Below are 16,705 nucleotides of genomic sequence, written 5' to 3' on the forward strand. Positions count from 1 at the left end.
CCATGTCTCCAGCTCCAGTATTCAGGCTGCTTTCAATTTTGTCTTCAGCTTTTTTCTGCTTAACCATTAAGGGCAAGCAACACATTTGTATGTAATTTTGTGAATGACAGCTAATATCCCCACATAACCTTTGGACTCTAAAAGCTGCAGCTGTAAAAGAAATGCCAAGAAAGCTACAAGTATGAGGAATTAGATTCCTTCCTGTGCAAAGAACAGGTCAGAAAACCCTCTTACAGCACAGGGACGCGTGGTGGGTTTTAGTGAGATGGAGTTAAGCTCAACCAATCAGCCCCAATGGAGCTATCTGTCACAGGGCTGTTAGCACAGCCTCTCCTGCACTGCTTGGTAATTTGGTGTGCCCCTATGGCTGGAAGCAATCTGTTTGGCACAGCAGTGCCATGCCTCTGGCTCCAACTCTGCCAGTCTTGGAGCTCACCTCTCCCTTTGGACAGGAGGGATTTGGCTGCCATGGGAGGTGAGTGGCTGCTGATGAGGATGATGTTTGGCTTGGTGGTTCCTGTAGGGCTGATAAAGCTGTTTCTTCATTCACAGCTATTATCCACAGTGGGACTTCTATGATGCTACACTGCTGTACCCACGTGCTCTCTGCCAGCTGCTCCATGGCAGGTCAGTGGGTGCCCCACAGGAGGTGTGAAGCCAACACACCACATTGCGGAAGACCTGCAGTGGGACACAGAATGGCCTCATGGTTAGGACATGCTTTGAACCCAATCTGGTTCCTTCACATCCTGGAAGTGCTCTGTGGCTGCTGTGTCATGGGTTAAGCTGCTGGACCCTACTCCTCTCTGCAGCCGCCCTTCCTGGTGGAATGCTTCCAAAGCACAAAGCAGAGGAACAGTTGAATCTGTGCATTGAACAACTCCTGAGCAAGGCTGAGTCCCCAGGGCTGCATGGTATAGACAGGAGAGCTAAGAGAGATGGCACCAGGGGAGTTTAAGGTTAAATCCTATTGGGTTTCAATTCCAGGAGGATTAGGAGACAGCTGTCCCCAATTCAGGAGTTTCAAGGAACATGATTTTGGACTTAAGTGCTTAACTTTTGCTCACTTTGATTACATCTGGCGACTTGGAAATATTACCATTCCTATTCCACAGGAAACTAAATCAGCAAGAAAGTGTTGGAACTAATCTCTATAATATTTTTCCATTTGTCTTGCTTCTCAAAGTCATGGGACTCCAGAGAGGACACTTTTATTTGTTATTTATCTCCAGTAATGCACGACTGAGGAATGTTATGAGTGTTTTGACACTGCAAATCCTCCGTCACATTACCACTATTATTGCGTGCACTGAGGTGCTGGGCAGCTTCTGATCCCATGCATGATGATGGAAGTGCTAATTGGTGAAAATCATTCCACGCCAGAAGCAAGCATGCTCCTGAGAGCATGGGCTACTATCTCCTTTCTTCCCCACACGACCATCATGTATAAAACGAAGGAGTAATATCTTAACGTGTCCCATCAGTGCTGTAATGTTTCCTTGCTTGCAGGCTGGTGCTTGACAAGTTGCTTGGAGACACACAGAAAGCTTTCCCTTGACAGCAAAGGGAAAGGCACCTTTTAAGGCAGGTGAACGGAGAGCTGCAGTTACAATTACAGCTCTACAGTTTCCATCCATGTAAATATTTGTGATAGTTCAAATATTTTCCTCTTCCCATCTGGGTGAAATCCTAGCTTCAAAGCTTTGGGGTTTATTAGCACCAAACAAGAGATCCAGAAATAGCCCAGCAGTCATTTACACGGGCAGTAGTTCTTGCTCTGCTCTGCTTCCTCTAAGTGTAGATTTGTTCCTTCCCCTCACCAGGAGATGCCTGGACACTGACTAATGGCCATGCAGAAGGTGTTTTCCTTTTTCCCACCCATGCTTTTCATGCTGGTTCTGTTGTAACTGGGTACCGCCTTCAGAAGATATTTCAGTTTTACTGCAGAGCTGTTTAGCCAAATTTCCCAACCAGTTCTACTTTCAAAAGCAGCCTGAAATGACAAACACCTTTTCTATTAACAAGTAAAATCTCTGACATACCTATTTTTAACACGGCTATCTCTGGTAAGAAATAAAGAAGCATCTCTTGGCTCCTCTCTTATCCTCGTCCTGGATTGCCACCTAGCTGCAGCCTTTGGACTTGCTGCTGGCTTCACTGCCCTGCAGACAGCGCTGGCTTTCAGCTGAGGGTTCATAGCACTGAGGGAAGGTTGAGGAGCTGGGATTGTTTAGCATGGGGAGGAGAAAGCTGTGGGGAGACATCACTGCGGCCTACTGGTACCTGAAGGGAGCGGATAGACAGGAGGGGGCGGGCAGCGATAGGATGAGGGAGAATGGATTTAAACTGAGACAGGGCAGGTTCAGGTTGGATCTTAGGGGGAATTTTTGCACCCAGAGGCTGGTGAGGCACTGGACATGCTGCCCAAGGCGGCTGTGGGTGCCCCGTGGCTGCAGCCATTACGGCCAGGCTGGACGCGTCCCTAGGCCCAACCCAACTCCTTCCTCCCGCCTCACCCCCTCAGTCCCGCCTCCCGTGAACTCTCGCGAGAGCTCGCTTACTCCCCGCCCTCTCCCGCTCCCGTCCTTCCTCTTCCGCCGCCGCGCCGAGGTGAGCAGCCGTGTCGGCCGGGGGGCTGCTGCAATCCGCGTCCATCCTGCCCCATCCCGCCTCGGGATGACACGGGGAGGCGGGGAGGGGAGCGGGCTCGGTCCGTGCTCTCGGTATCGGCGGGGTTGGCGATGGCGGAGAGTGGGGATGGGGCCACAGAGGGCCGTGGGGCCGCGCCGATGCAGGCCGTGGGGCCGCGCCGATGCAGGCCGTGGCTGCGATGATGACTCTCTTAGGACACCTTTGAGTTGAGCTGTGAAAAGAAATGTAAGCTCTGAGCGGCTGCTCGGGGTTGGGCTCGGCCGGGAGCTGCACTGTCCGCCTAATGCCTATCTTAACGATATTTGTCTTCTCTTTTCCTGCAGCTGAGCTCCAAAGATGGTGCGCTACTCGCTGGATCCGGAGAACCCCACCAAGTGTGAGTGCTGTGCCTCCCCATACCTCCCCATAGTGCTGCAGCAGGACGATCATCTCATGCCTTTTACCTTTTCCCTTCGCAGCATGCAAGTCCAGGGGCTCCAACCTGCGCGTGCACTTCAAGGTATGTGAGTGGGCATGACACCAAATGCTAATTTTTGAAGGAAATAGCTTTTACTAAAATAGTGTGATGGCGTAGGTTATGGCCTGCATGTAGCTCCACATCAGTGTTACGTTATGGAGGTGAAAAGCAGTTTTGTTGATTTAGCTTTGCTTTTTTTGTTCTAGTAATATGCTGAACACAGAGTACCTGAAGCACTGATACCTTATCCCTGCTGTTTTTCTTCTTTTTAATTCCTTTATATAAGCATTGGGTTTTCTAGCTTGTATGTATAACTTGTGCTCTTGTGAGGGCTATCTGTGAGATTCCGTATCAGACAGTTGAACAGGCATTGATCGCCCAGGCTCCTGTTTTTTTGGAATAGTGGCCAAAAAGGGAGCTGTGATAAATATAAGCACTCATGTTTCTGATTGAGCAGCTGTAGTCGTGGTGTGAAAAACAAGGAGGGTGATAGTGGAGCTAGCTGCAAGCTCAGTAATAGGGATCAGGATAAGAACTGTAGAAGTAGATAGCAAAGAGAAGGATTGTCAGTTACTTTCCTTTGTGGGTTTTTTAGTTTTGAGTGCTTCTTTTGGACTGAATTTATAGCAGAAAGTAAATTGTCAAAGGAAAGGACAGGTGGTTGCTCCAAGAAAGAGGGACACCTTGTTCCTCTTGACAAGTGGCTTTAAGTTATAGAATCTTACAATGGTTTGAATTGAAGGGGACCTTAATGGCCGTGTGATCAAACAGGGGCACCTGCAACAACTGCATCCACCAGCTCTGGGCAGCCTGTGTTGGTGCTCACTGCCTTTATTCTAAAGGACTTTTTCCTTATATCCAGTTCAACTCTCATCTGCTTTATCATGAAACCATTTCCCCTTGTCCTGTCACAACTCCCATTGTAATTTGGGAAGAAGCATTACAAGGAGCTATCGCTGTGTGTTTTAGAACACTCGTGAGACTGCCCAGGCCATCAAGGGCATGCACATCCGCAAGGCCACCAAGTACCTGAAGGATGTGACCCTGAAGAAGCAGTGTGTTCCCTTCCGTCGCTACAACGGAGGAGTTGGTCGATGTGCCCAGGTGAGGATGGAGATAGGAAACATGGGATGGGTGCTTAGGGTACACCTCACGTTAGAGAGGAAATATGGTGATAATCTGAGTGGGAGAGCTGTTGGTTGAGATTGCTATGATGACTTTTCTTAGGACACCTTTGGATTCACTGTGAAAAGAAACTTATATTCTGAGCAATCTTATTGAAAGAGCACGTGATGGGAAGTTATAGGCACAGATGGGTCCAGGTGCCAGCACTAAACCAGAGCTGTTTATCTCACAGGCCAAGCAGTGGGGCTGGACACAGGGACGTTGGCCCAAGAAGAGCGCAGAATTCCTGCTGCACATGCTCAAAAACGCAGAGAGCAATGCTGAGCTCAAGGTAGGCTGGGTCGTGTTACTCATTGAAACCTGTTCTTGTGACACTGGGCTTATATTCTCCTCAAACATCCAAGATGAGGATCTGCTCTGGAGCTGAAAGCGTGGCATAGAGACTTGTTTTGTTGTTTGAATTGTGCTGTGTGTAATTACAGCATGAGTGGTAGTTTTTATCAGGTATTAGAGGGACAGTTATCTGACTTGTGCCTATTCTAAGTGTTCTATCTCTTAAAATCCACAGAGAACAAGATCAGTAGACTCAGGGTCAGCTCGTATCATTGCTGTGTGCTTCACGTTGCTTTTATTTATCAGCTTTGATGGCGTTGATGACTATCTTAGGACACCTTTGGAACAACCATGAAATAAGAGCTTGTTTTCCTGAGCCATCAGCATGATGTACCTTCATTGGGTGTTCTGGTTGGATTGCAGTTTCACATTACTGGGTGAAATGATTTATGCAAACCTTATGATGTGTTTTATCGCCGTCCCAGGGTCTCGATGTGGATTCTCTGGTGATCGAGCACATCCAGGTGAACAAGGCCCCCAAGATGCGCCGCCGCACGTACAGAGCTCACGGCAGGATCAACCCCTACATGAGCTCCCCCTGCCACATCGAGATGATCCTCACCGAGAAGGAGCAGATCGTCCCCAAACCAGAAGAAGAAGTTGCTCAAAAGAAAAAGGTAGAAATAAACCATCGTGTTCTTAACACCTTGAGGACCTAAACAGCGTGTCGATGCAGAAGGGTTGCAGTGATGACTTATCTTAGGACACCTTTGGATTTAATCGTGAAAAGAAATGTTATTTCTGAGCAACCTTCAGCATTTAAAGGCAGAAGTGCCGACCTAAAGACAGCAGCAGTGCTGTGCCTATTGCTTATTGCTGCCCTGTGAAGGGGTCATTGCATTGATACCATAAACATGGGGGTTATTGCATTTAATACTATAAACACAGACACACAATGGGGGGATCCATGGTATTGATGGTTAAAGCTGCACCCTCACCCTTGTTTGCTTCTCTTTGTATTTCAGATATCCCAGAAGAAGCTGAAGAAGCAAAAACTGATGGCTCGGGAGTAAAAATCGGACCCAGCAGATGTACATAAATAAAATTGGAAAATTTAAATGTTTTATTTGTGGTGTTTGATGTGTTGCTCAGCTGTTCCTCGCGGTGTCCTTGCTGACACAGCGCCGAGCTGTCATGGCGGAACTTCCGGCGGCCATTAAGCTGCGAGTCCCGCTCCGCCCATGCATGTTACGTCACTTCCGTGCGACAGGCCCACGTGACGCTCACTCCGCCTTTGATTGGGTGGGGCGACACGCACATCCGCAGGAAGTAAGGGGGAGGGCCACTTCCGGTGCAGTTGCAGCAGGGCGGTGAGGTAGGCGCCGTGTCCGCTCGGGGTGTCGCTGCTGGCCCGGCTCAGGTGTAGGCCGCAGCGGCCTCCAGAAGGACGAAATTCGTGACGGAGGGGGGAGTTGTTTGTTCCAGAGCCTGTTAGAGCCGAGCTTGCCTTGTTCTGGTAAAGCTAGAACGCAGCCGCCGGCGGTTCGGCCATTTAACGGAACCGGGCCGGCTCTAAGAACCTTGTGGTCTATGGGCCGGTAACGACACAGCGCAGGGCAGCGCTGCACGAGCGAGTCCTGCAGCAGGTTGTCCTTGTTCTGCGGGAAATAAACCCCTTTTATTAATGAGGCTTTGTTTGGTTTGTTTTCGTGAGAATGGCTCGATAATAACGGAGTTAAAAGTGAGAGATAAAGTTTAAATGCGTTTAAATGTGCCGTGTCATGCTTGTTCTCTCTGCTGACTCTCATTCGGGCTTAGAGACAAAGAAAAGCATATCTGACAAAGTAGTGATTTCACTCTTTGCCACTTCAGCATTTTATCCTAAGAAATGAATTGCCTCCCAGCCAGGCAACGTGAAAGCACAGAATAAACTTCACAACGATATTCAGACATTTTAAAGCTGTTGTTTTAGTTCCTGTGTCTTTCTTCTGCATCTGGCAGAGCTGTCATTTGTCTGTGTGCAAAATGACTGCACAGACACTTGCTGTTGTCTATGGAAGGCGGCCTGTTGTTCTTCAGCATGTGGATAATTCCTAAGGGTTTCTCAGGAGATTTGATATCTAGGAAGTCAGGCACTGAGCGCATAAGTCTTTTCAGATGGCTTTAGTGGGTTGCCTCACGTGTGTCTTACCAGTGTAAGATTCCTATCTGCCCATCAGCTCCTGTACTGTTATGCTGGAAGAGGGCAGAACTGTCACTGGAAGCTGTCAACTGGAAGCCAATGTTTTGTTGTTTCACAGGGTCTGTCTGGGGTTATACTGGTATAGTTTGAAAAGAGTAAAGAACGTCCCAAGCGAGGCTATGCAGCTTCATGGAAAGGATTGTGGAAAGCTTTTTTTCTGTGTTTTAGTATAAGAATTCAGCTGTTGGCAGCCAAGAAAGAGAAATGTGAAGGGCAAAGTTGCACTGTGCAGCAGAGCGTAGCGTTATGTGGTACCTCAGCACCACAGAAAGGGACAGTTCTGGTTCTACTTAAGCATTTCCTCTCCCAGTAGCACCTTTCTGCCCTTGCACTTTGGTTTTTGGTTTTCTGCTTTGCTCATTGGGCTATTTTTGAAAATCACTCCCAAATTCACAGGATTTGGGAGAAAAGGGATTCTCAGTTTAGTGAGTTAAAGTTAAGCAAAGTTAAGTGAGTCCCAGTCTAGTGGAGATGGAAGAAAGCAGCACATAATCTCCCCAGGTCCTGATTGTTTTATTTTTTTAATTTATTTTTTAATATATATATATATTTTAATTTAAGCAAGAGGTTTGATTTTCTGAGTATGTTTTTCTGACTTTGAACTGTGGGGGTGATAAATTAACTAAAAAGAGCAAAGATTAGTACTAAACTGCCCATAGTGTTGCTCTTATTGTCTCTGCGGACTCGATAGCATTGGAACGTACAGCTGCTCTCATCTTAGGCAATAACATCAGCATTTTGGGACTTAAAAATCTGCCTTTAAGAGATACTTTTTCTTTAAATATTAACTGCAATCCTTTCTTAAGACCTCCTTGTTTTCTTAACCAGAGGCATACAAAAACTGTAAGCTTTTCTTTTTTTACTTTTCAGCTTTGCCACAGAAGAAGAGGAAGCCATGGTGTGCATCCCTTGTATTGTCATTCCAGTTCTTCTCTGGGTCTACAAGAAATTCCTTGAGCCCTACATCTATCCAGTTATTGCTCCTTTCATTAAGCGTGTGTGGTCCAAGAGAGCTGTGCAAGAAACAGCCACCAAACAAGGGCAAGGAGGTGGTGCTGGGAATCCACAGGCACCTTCAGCTGCACAGAGAGATAAGGGGGATGACTTTGGATCTTACAAGGTAAGATTAATACGTTTAGCTAGTGAGGGAATCTATATAGAGCAGCAGTGGGCAGCACCAAAATTGGGTGTTTTCACAGAAGCTTTTGTGGCTATTAACTTCTGAAAGGGAGCTATCAGTACTGGGATGGTTGGAAATAGCAGTTTCTCGCATTGAGCTTCTGGGAGGCTTTAAAAAGACAGGAACTGCACTTGTGTTCTGAAAAAGCTTGAAGACAGTATTCGGCCTGTTCCTTTGGAAATCAGGAAGTGAATAATAAATCATACCTGATGCATAAAATGTTATAAAAAGTGGCTATTCTGCTGGCTTTGCCACTCACAATGGGATAAAACATTGCATGTGTTGAAATTGTGCATTTATAGCATGTCTTTTCTATCAAAAAGCAGAGCTTTTGAGAGCTTTGCCCTCATCCTCCACCCCAAATAATCATGTGTAAATCTAAAGAAATTCCATCACTTTGGTTCTTAGGGCAGATTCTGCATAAGTCTTCACTGTATGTGCTTACAAAAGTAATTTTCATCACCAAATATTCCTGTCCTGGGTATAAAGATCATTTGTAACATCTCATTTTAAAGGTGTTGTCTTTTATTTGCAGTTTGAAAGCAATGGTGTCGCAAACGGAATTGCCGCCAAGGGATCAACAGAAGTGTCTGACAAGAAAGCAGATTAGAGGAATTCATTCCTATGGATTTCATTCCTTTGTGCCCGATGTGAAATGGGGATTGCTTTTTTCTCACACAGAGACTTTGTTCTTTGCACATTTCAGCTGAATAAAACCCCTTGCCACTTACAGGAGAGGATCTCTTCTGCCGCTAAAATGGCAGCTAGCAAATTTCTTATATGAAATGTTAAGTTATTCTTTATTTTCCTCGCTGGAGCCACTTTGCATCTATAATGATCTGATTGACGAGAAATTAGATTAAATAGCTTGTGGATAAGTCTAGCTTCATGTGCTGCTTCTTAGTTCTGCTGTGAGTGCAATACTTCAGGCTTCCACTGGAGAACTGTAACCTTGGCCTAGTTAAAGAACTAGTAATTACATCGTGACAATAAAATACTATGGTCAGAAGTACCAAGAGTAGAGCCTGCCGTGTGAGTTTACTTAGATTAATGGAGATAGAAGGTCTTGATTTGATATTTTTCACTCATTTTTTCTTTAATATTCCACTTTCCTGACAAGGGCATGATGTGAGAGAATTGCTGCTTTACGTTCTGTTGCAGTGGTTTCAAATGATACCTGTCTAATAAACAAACATTAGGCTGAAATCCCTTTCAATGTGTTTGTGTGATTTGATTAACAGATAGTTGTAAAGCTGGATCACCGTTATCTTTGTCACAACTTCAACCATATAAAGTTCCTTTTAATGATAGAATGTATGAGGTAAGACATAATGCCGTTCAATCTCCAGTCTGTTAGGGGGGTGAATATTGCCTCGCGTTGTGAATAAACGACAAAAAGAGCAAAAAAACGCTGTCAAAAATCAGATGGAAGGCGGGCAGTGCCGCTAGGCCGCGGGCCTCCCTCTGAGCTGACTACATTTCCCGGCCTGGATGTCGGCGCATGCGCAGCTCCGCAGTGCTGGCGACGTGGAAGGCCGCAGGCGGGCGGCGTGTGCGCCTGCGTGTGGCGGCGGGCGGTGGGTGCGTGTCGGTTGCAGGCATTGGAGCGGCGGTTCGTCACGGTAAGCGGGGCCCAGAGCGGCGGGTAACGCTGCTGGGCCTTAACACGGCTGTGTTAAACCTCCGGGCCCGGGGCACGCTGTGGGGAGGGGGGGAGGCCGGCTCGGTCCGCTCCGCTCCTGTCAGTGTGAGGCTGCGGGGTTGTGGCCGCTCAATGTGGGGCAGTGTGACTCTAAGAACCTCGGGGTGTCACAGCCTTTAGGGGGTGTCACAGCCTTGAAGGGGTGTCACAGCCTTGAAGGGGTGTCACAGCCCTTAAGGGGTGTCACAGCCTTTAGGGGGTGTTACAGCCTTGAAGGGGTGTCACAGCCTTTAGGGGGTGTCACAGCCTTTAAGGGACGCAGTGAGCGGTACGAGGTGCCGGCGGTTCTGTGCTGGTGCAGCTGGTAACAAAGAGGGGTTGTACACGCGATTCTGACAGTTGTAGTGATGGGTGTTGGCAAGGTGGGGTGGGTTAGTGTGGGGAAGGGCTGGGTCAGGGCAGAATCATAATTCCCTATAGCTCCTGGGGGCCGGGCTCTGCTACCGTGTAACAGCAATGGGGGGAGTGGTGGCAGCCTCATGTTGCACCAGGGGGTGTCGGGTTGGATATCAGGGGCAATGCCTTCTCCATACAGTGCTGGTGATGCACTGGAAAATTGAGGTGGGGAGTTCCCATCCCTTGGGGTTCTCTAAACCCATGGAGATGTGGCCCCTGATCAGTGGCCGTGGGGATCTTGGAGGTGTCTCCCAACCTTAATGGTTCTATGGTTCTCATGGTTCTCACTGAGGGTTGTGTTGTCCTTTTGGCAGTGCTCAGAGATGTGAAAGCAGTTCACCCTATGTGTTTTCTCAGTATCACTCAACTTCCTGGTTATTTCCCACGTTGGTCTCTTTATTTCTGAAGGATGGTATTTAGTAAGAGTGGTAAATATTTCAAGGTTTTGAAGCGTACTTTCATTGATACCAATTCTAATCTTCATTTGACTTCTTTCATTGCTTGTGCTGAGGGATATGGTGCTGTGCTGCAGCTCTAACACCTTACCAGTGTGTTTGTTCAGCCGGGAGAAAAGAAGGCTCCAAAGAGATCTGAGATCATCCTGTCAGTATCCAAAGAGGAAGGAAAGTGGAAGAATAAGAAAGAAAGGCACAGACTGATTATCAGGGTCTGTGGTGGTAGGATGAGGGGAAATGGTTTCAAACTAAAAGGGAGATTTAGATAAGATATAAAGAAGAAATTCTTCAGGCAGAGGGCGGTGAGGCCCCGGCACAGGCTGCGCAGAGAGGCAGTGCTGCCCCACCCCTGCTGGTCAGGCTGGGTGGGCTCTGAGCACTGATGGAGCTGTGGGTGTCCCTATGCACTGCACAGAGTGGGATCTGAGGGCCTTTAGGGGGCCCTTCTGACTCAACCATTCTGTGATCTATGGAAGTACAGCACTACTCTTCCTTGTACTGGGCACTTCTTGAATGCTCAGGGGTTCAGACAGTCTCCTGGGTTGTTGAGTCTAATGTTGAAAGCCACTGTGTAATGTAATTCCTAATTTTAGTAATTTCTGAGCAAAAAGCAGTGAAGTTGCACCAGCGATTTTAAATTAAAAGTTGTCACTGCTGCTTGGATTGCAAAGAGCTGAGGAAGGCGTTACTTTGTGCTCTCTGTGGGCTGGAATCCACGCAGCACACAGCTGGAGCAGCTGTCAGCTCCTTGCTGCTCTTCCCAGCACTTGGCAGTCTTAGTTAAATTCAGTAGTATATAATGCAAGCGAGTCTGGAAGATGGATGGGTTTGATGCTTCCAATGACGTTACCAGATGAAAAGGAAGATCCCAGGCTGTTCTTAGTGCACTAATGACTGACATTTGGGCTTGCAGTTATTAAGTCACATGTCTTTTTGTGCAAAGGACAAATTAAAAGCAAGAAATTCTGCTTGGTGGCTGAATAACCATTGTCAAGGGGGATGGATATTTCTTCCAAGTGTGTTCTCTGCAGTGGGAAGCCTATTGTACCTGATAGTAATTGCACAGAGGCTTCATTTGCACTCACCCCTTATGAAAAGTAAAGGGTAGATGAATTGAGAGAGACATCACAGCAGCCTAAGGCTGTTTAACTGTGTGCTTCATAAAGCTGTAGCTTTCTGTTTTCTCTTGTAATAAAGCTTATTCCTGGCTGTTGGAGATCCTGTCGGTGCCTGTTTACCTTTACAGGGTGGAGGAAAGTTCTGATGTTTCATCACCTTTGTAACAAAAGGTGTTTGTCAGTAGAATTCCTACTAACTTCCTGCCTGCAGTTTTTGTCTCCTGTAACGTTGCAGTGACTGAGGGGAGAGAAGATAAATAATCTTTATGTGAATGAATGAATGAATGAATGAATGCTAAAACAAGGGCTGGTGCTTGGAAATAGGGTAGTTTTGACTTGTTGAAAGCAGTGGTGGAAAGGCAGCAATGCTGCCTTAGAGCACGCATCATGTGCACAGGCACATATTCACTTCTTGATGCCCAGTGCCATAGTGTGACTCTGTGAATGTTTCTTCAGACCTTGTTTTCTTCTGTCTTTTCTCTCTGAGTGCTGATTTCACCTTTCTTAGGTTGACACAAACTTAGGTAGGGACCACATCATACCACAGCAGAGCTGCCTGCTTCAGACTGCTGCTGCAGAACAGCGTGGACACGTGGATGAGCTGCAGAACAGGAGGAACAAAAAGGATGCTGTGTTTGTTTGTCTACAGGAGAAAACAGCAGACAGCTCAGATGAGTAATCTTAACAGTTCTTTGAGATCAGAACTGAGGATGTTTTGGAGCCTGAAAAGGAGTGGGTAGAGGAGAAATGGAGAGTGGCTGATATCTGGGCAACTCTGCCTGGGATTAGGGTAAGGAACAGTCCCGTGTGGGTGTAAGAAAGCTGTGGGTGCAACCATGAGTCATTACTGTGGGAAAGAACATGAGCAGAAGCAGTTTCTTGGGGAACTCAGGTGGGGGAAGCGTTGATAGCAGTGGTTTGATGGCATTTATTCCTTGGAAGGCACTGAGGTATGGCTGATGCATCTCTGCTCTTTTATTATTATTATTATTATTATCTTTTGCAGTTGCTCTTAGGGGCACAAGTTCTCATTATGGTGTGCTTGTGCATCACTAATCTCATGTAGCAGGGATTCCTCCCCCCAAACTGTTCCTGGGCTGTGCGATACAGTGAGTGCATAACGCGTCAGGCAGGGGTGGAAACATCTGGATGAATGGAGCTTTGTCACTTGCTTTCTCTTGCTTTCAGATAATAAATACTTTGGAGAACTAAGCCGTAAATTGAATTGTCAGGTTACGTCCTGCTTGCTGGGTTTCTCTTTTCCTAGGGGTGAGCAGTAGGTTGTACTGTTAAGTGTAACTGCAGTTTATCTGCTGGAATTCACATTTACAGCATCAGCATCGATTTGAGATCTGTCACTCCATTTGAAGCTTTGGGTGTGTGTTATCAAACAAGTTTCCCCTTGGCAGCAGCTGCCTGGCACATTGAGACGTGGGGACCCTTGATGTACTTGTGTCAGCAGGCAGTGGAAGAAGCAGGTGCTATCATTTCTTGGTCAGACGTTTCTGTTTGGAACGTTTCCCATCCCAAAGTTCTGCATGGTTGTGTACTGATGAGTAGAAATAACATTTCTGACTCCACGGAGGCTTCGCAGTCCCTGATGTGTGCTGCAGTTCAGAATGGGCTCAGTGAGGAGCTGTGTAGGTGGGTGAGGATGCAAGCAGTGTGTGTGTGTGCCTGCCCAGCTCAGCACTGATGTGACTCCTGCCTTTGGTTTGATGGTCTCCCTTGCAGTATACCTGGAGGTGCAGAGGTGTTTTGCTGAGAGCAGAAGGCTGGGATGCTTAAAGACAACCAACAAAGTGGGGCTTCAGACTTACTGGAGCTTTCCTCTCTGGTAGAGCTGGATGAAGCACATTCAGCAAACGTTCCCAACAGCAAACTCGAGGGCTGTGCTTCTGCTTCAGGTTTTCAGTGTCCATTGCCATCAGCTTTCAGGCTGCTCACTAAGAAACGTCCTGGACTCACTGAGATTGTCGTGGAGATTAGGAGATGCCCAGTAAGGATGAGTTTGCAGATTTTGAAGGTTAGACCTGATGCCTTGGGTGGAGATCATCTCTGAGGTGTAACTGATGTCTGTTTGGACTTTGTTGCTTGTGGGTGCCATCTCTGCTCTTCAATTTTGCAGATGAATGTTGTGTATGATACTTAGTCCACAGAGTGCTGGATTGCAAATACTGCTGGGATATGAATGACTATGAGTGCATTAAATATTCTGTGTGGGTCGCAGACTTCAAATATTAGAGCTAAATAATACCTTCTGGTAACATCTTCTGCTTCCAGGATGTTTCATTCTAGGATTATATGGGATGTTTGCATGTCTCATCTGAATGTCTGTGTGTATGTTGATATTTGTGCCTCCGTATGTGTGTATAACTTTTATTTGCAGGCATTCTACAGGTTCAGCCTGGCAACTATGTGAGGGATGGTTGTGGAAAGGGGAACTGCTTTGCTCTAAGCTGGCTTTACTGGGTGGATTAGTGAAATACGAACCTTTCTAGTCGGGCAGGAGACTTAGTGGAACTGTAACTACTGCAGTAACATTATTTAAACAGAAGGCTTAGAGGGTGTGACAAGCTTGCTGCCAGTTCAGCAGTGCAGGTTACCTGGAGTTAAGCTTACAAGCTGTTGTTGTGTTTGAGATACCTTTGTGCTTTGATGGCAGGTGTTTGTGTATGTGAAAGGAGAGGCTGGGAACACTGCAGAGCTCTGGCTGATGGTTGACCAAAGCAGTTTAATAAGTTAAAAACAACAGAAGCTGTGAAGCAGGTGAGTCCTTAACAGCCTAAGAAGCCTGAAGGTATGCAGCTGTCCTACATTTCCACTTTGCTTCCAACTCCAGCATGCAGGAAGATATGGGATGCAGTCATGACCAGATGCTGGATGCACTGCTGAATTGCTTTCAACCTGAAGAGGAAAAATGAGATTCTTGTAAACATGGTTAATAATTAATATCAAAGTCTTTTAGAAGGGGCAGTGAATTCAAGATCAATGTCTCCCCCAATCTATATGATGCTGAAATAGGTCCAGATTTGCAAGGCACTTTCTTGCGTTTGGTGTGAAGCAACTGCTCCTGCATGCTGGGGCCATGTTCTGTGGCCAGACAGCTTTTGTAAGAGCTGTGCTCTATTACATGCAGAGTAGGTTATGAGTCTTTGGGGGTGTTCACAGCTTCTTGAGAAGAAAAGAGTTCTGGGTAGTGGTGATACTATTGCATTGAACTAAAGGACTTGCTAATAAATTTCTTTTTTCTTTTTTCTTTTTTCTTTTTTTCCAGTGAAGTATAAATGTATTCAGAGTATTTGGAGGGGAAAAGAAATAGTTTTCCTAAGTAATTTATTGGTGTGGTTGGGACTGATTTCTCTGAGGTGAAAGGGCTGTCTGGTGGGTTTTCCTTGTGGCTTTACTACTGCCATGCAATAGGAGTCTACTTAGCCTTATATTCTAAGGTGAGGTTGAAACTGAGGACCTGCAGAGCAGCTTTTCTATACAAAAGTGGCTGTTATTGCAGTCAGGTTTGGGGAAAATCCTGGGTTAAAGGCTGAACAAGCCCAATTCTCTCAACATTTCTTGATAGGGGAGGTGCTCCAGCCTTCTGATTGTCTTAGTGGACCCCAGTGTTGTCGGTTTCTGTAGTAGCTGGACGTTTGCAATCCAGGGGCAGCAGGGCTAAGATGTCTGTGTACAACCCAAACCTCAGTTCCTGAGCCTCACTTCTTCAACGTACAAATAACACTCCAATATCCTCATATATTCACATTTATTTCTCTGCCATTTGATCCTCTAGCTGACTTGATTTCAGAATTAATGCACAGTGAGAGTTGTGTGAGTTTTTTCCTTTTTAAGTGGCAAAATTTATATTTGGGTAAGATGCATTCATCCTCTCTCAGCCTAAGTTTGGAAATCTCTGTTAACTGATTACATCTTACAATCCTTCAGTGCTTCTCTGCAGATTTTACTTAAAATTTCACTTTGTGCATGTGGTCACTGTGACCAAATTGCTTCTGCAGAGGGTGCAGATAGGGCTCATTTACAAAAAGCTTTAAAGGCTCTTATGAGGTTCAAGGATTATTGGTATGGTTTGTTTTTTCCTAAGCATTTCTTCCATATTTTTGTTGGATTTAACATGTCTTCATTTCCTAATAGCCTCCTATATTCTGCTCTTTGGCTGTGCTAGCATTTTGTTTCTGACATCTTTGAATAGTGTGGATTTGCACTAAATCCCTAATACAGGATGTTCAGATTGCACCTGTCTTGGAGGCTAACACTGCAGATTGTGGTTGCATCTTTCTTAGTTTTCCTCGTTTTTATGCTACAGAGATGGTCTTTTTTGGAAGCAGAGGCCTCTGTGAAGATGGGGCAAACAAGTTAAAGTGATACTTCAAACAGATGCTGTACCTTTGTTGAAACAAATCAAGAGTTTCTTCTAGGACGTACCTAGCATCTTCTGATAGATCTGCTCCTGTTTTTACTTCTTTAGTAAGCTGTCTTATTTAATTTACCCTGTAATACAGTGCTTTACCTCTTGGTGGGGATGGTGAGAAGACTTCTGCTTTTTCCAATTTTTTGGTAGCAGTTCTCAAAATGAGGATGATTATTAAAGCTGATATCCTGGCAGGATAGGAGTGTTGTTGGCATGTGAGATCTGTATATTCCTTATTTGTACCAAGGACTTTAAAATGTTTCTTTTCTTTATTTCCTTAAAGAAATGAAAGTTTAGAATGTGATTTGCCAGATAACAAAGATGGGAGCAAATAGCAGCAGCATCACTGAGCTTCCAGAAAATGAGTACTTGAAGAAGTTATCAGGAGCAGAGCCCATCTCTGAGAATGACCCCTTCTGGAATCAGCTGCTGTCCTTCAGCTTCACCACTCCCACAAACAGGTACGCTGATGGTGTTTGTTGGGTAACTAAACCATTATAGCATAGCCATAAAAGTGACAAGTCTGAAAGAAAATGAGTTGTTTTGCATTGTTCCTGCTTGAAATAGCAGGGGAGTCAAGGCCTGCGTAAACTGCACTGTTATTTCTCATTTTGAAATCTTT

The 16,705-nt window shown here is 46.0% G+C and overlaps 3 protein-coding genes and 4 non-coding genes across 12 annotated transcripts in view; all 7 read left to right on the forward strand.

The window, feature by feature from the left end:
* Positions 1-2,527: 2,527 nt before the first annotated feature.
* Positions 2,528-5,690, forward strand: LOC107325926 (60S ribosomal protein L17). Its single transcript, XM_015887210.2, has 7 exons — positions 2,528-2,610; positions 2,976-3,028; positions 3,111-3,151; positions 4,079-4,213; positions 4,467-4,565; positions 5,053-5,244; positions 5,593-5,690. Exons 2-7 carry the CDS (start codon positions 2,989-2,991, stop codon positions 5,638-5,640), a joined length of 555 nt encoding a protein of 184 aa, XP_015742696.1. The 5' UTR covers positions 2,528-2,610; positions 2,976-2,988; the 3' UTR covers positions 5,641-5,690.
* Positions 2,826-2,893, forward strand: LOC116652568. Its single transcript, XR_004305728.1, has one exon. It is a non-coding gene; the product is annotated as a small nucleolar RNA SNORD58 (small nucleolar RNA).
* LOC116652565 lies at positions 4,315-4,382 on the forward strand. The gene has a single exon (XR_004305725.1). It is a non-coding gene; the product is annotated as a small nucleolar RNA SNORD58 (small nucleolar RNA).
* LOC116652567 lies at positions 4,880-4,948 on the forward strand. Its single transcript, XR_004305727.1, has one exon. It is a non-coding gene; the product is annotated as a small nucleolar RNA SNORD58 (small nucleolar RNA).
* LOC116652566 lies at positions 5,309-5,377 on the forward strand. The gene has a single exon (XR_004305726.1). It is a non-coding gene; the product is annotated as a small nucleolar RNA SNORD58 (small nucleolar RNA).
* A 130-nt stretch (positions 5,691-5,820) lies between the features above and the next one.
* CZH18orf32 (chromosome Z C18orf32 homolog) lies at positions 5,821-9,199 on the forward strand. Of its 2 annotated transcripts, none has more exons than XM_015887212.2 (3): positions 5,821-5,942; positions 7,680-7,929; positions 8,525-9,199. In XM_015887212.2, the coding sequence occupies exons 2-3, from the start codon at positions 7,705-7,707 to the stop codon at positions 8,597-8,599; spliced, it is 300 nt and encodes a 99-aa protein (XP_015742698.1). In that variant the 5' UTR covers positions 5,821-5,942; positions 7,680-7,704; the 3' UTR covers positions 8,600-9,199. The 2 variants fall into 2 exon arrangements, with proteins under 2 accessions (XP_015742698.1, XP_015742699.1); XM_015887213.2 differs by lacking the exon at positions 5,821-5,942 and adding an exon at positions 6,009-6,032.
* Positions 9,200-9,465: 266 nt separating this feature from the next.
* The window catches only part of DYM (dymeclin), a 122,144-nt gene continuing 114,904 nt past the window's right edge, over positions 9,466-16,705 (forward strand). For 2 of the 5 annotated variants that reach the window (XM_015887206.1, XM_015887209.1), the window contains exons 1-3: positions 9,503-9,611; positions 14,326-14,429; positions 16,367-16,544. In XM_015887206.1, the coding sequence (XP_015742692.1) occupies positions 16,405-16,544 (140 nt within the window). In that variant the 5' untranslated portion in view covers positions 9,503-9,611; positions 14,326-14,429; positions 16,367-16,404. Of the gene's footprint in view, positions 9,612-13,737; positions 13,757-14,325; positions 14,430-16,366; positions 16,545-16,705 lie in introns of those variants that run through there. The other 3 variants (XM_015887207.2, XM_015887208.1, XM_032441552.1) reach the window with 3 other exon arrangements.

This window comes from Coturnix japonica, chromosome Z (assembly GCF_001577835.2).
Source record: "Coturnix japonica isolate 7356 chromosome Z, Coturnix japonica 2.1, whole genome shotgun sequence".
Classification (NCBI taxonomy): Eukaryota; Metazoa; Chordata; class Aves; order Galliformes; family Phasianidae; genus Coturnix; species Coturnix japonica.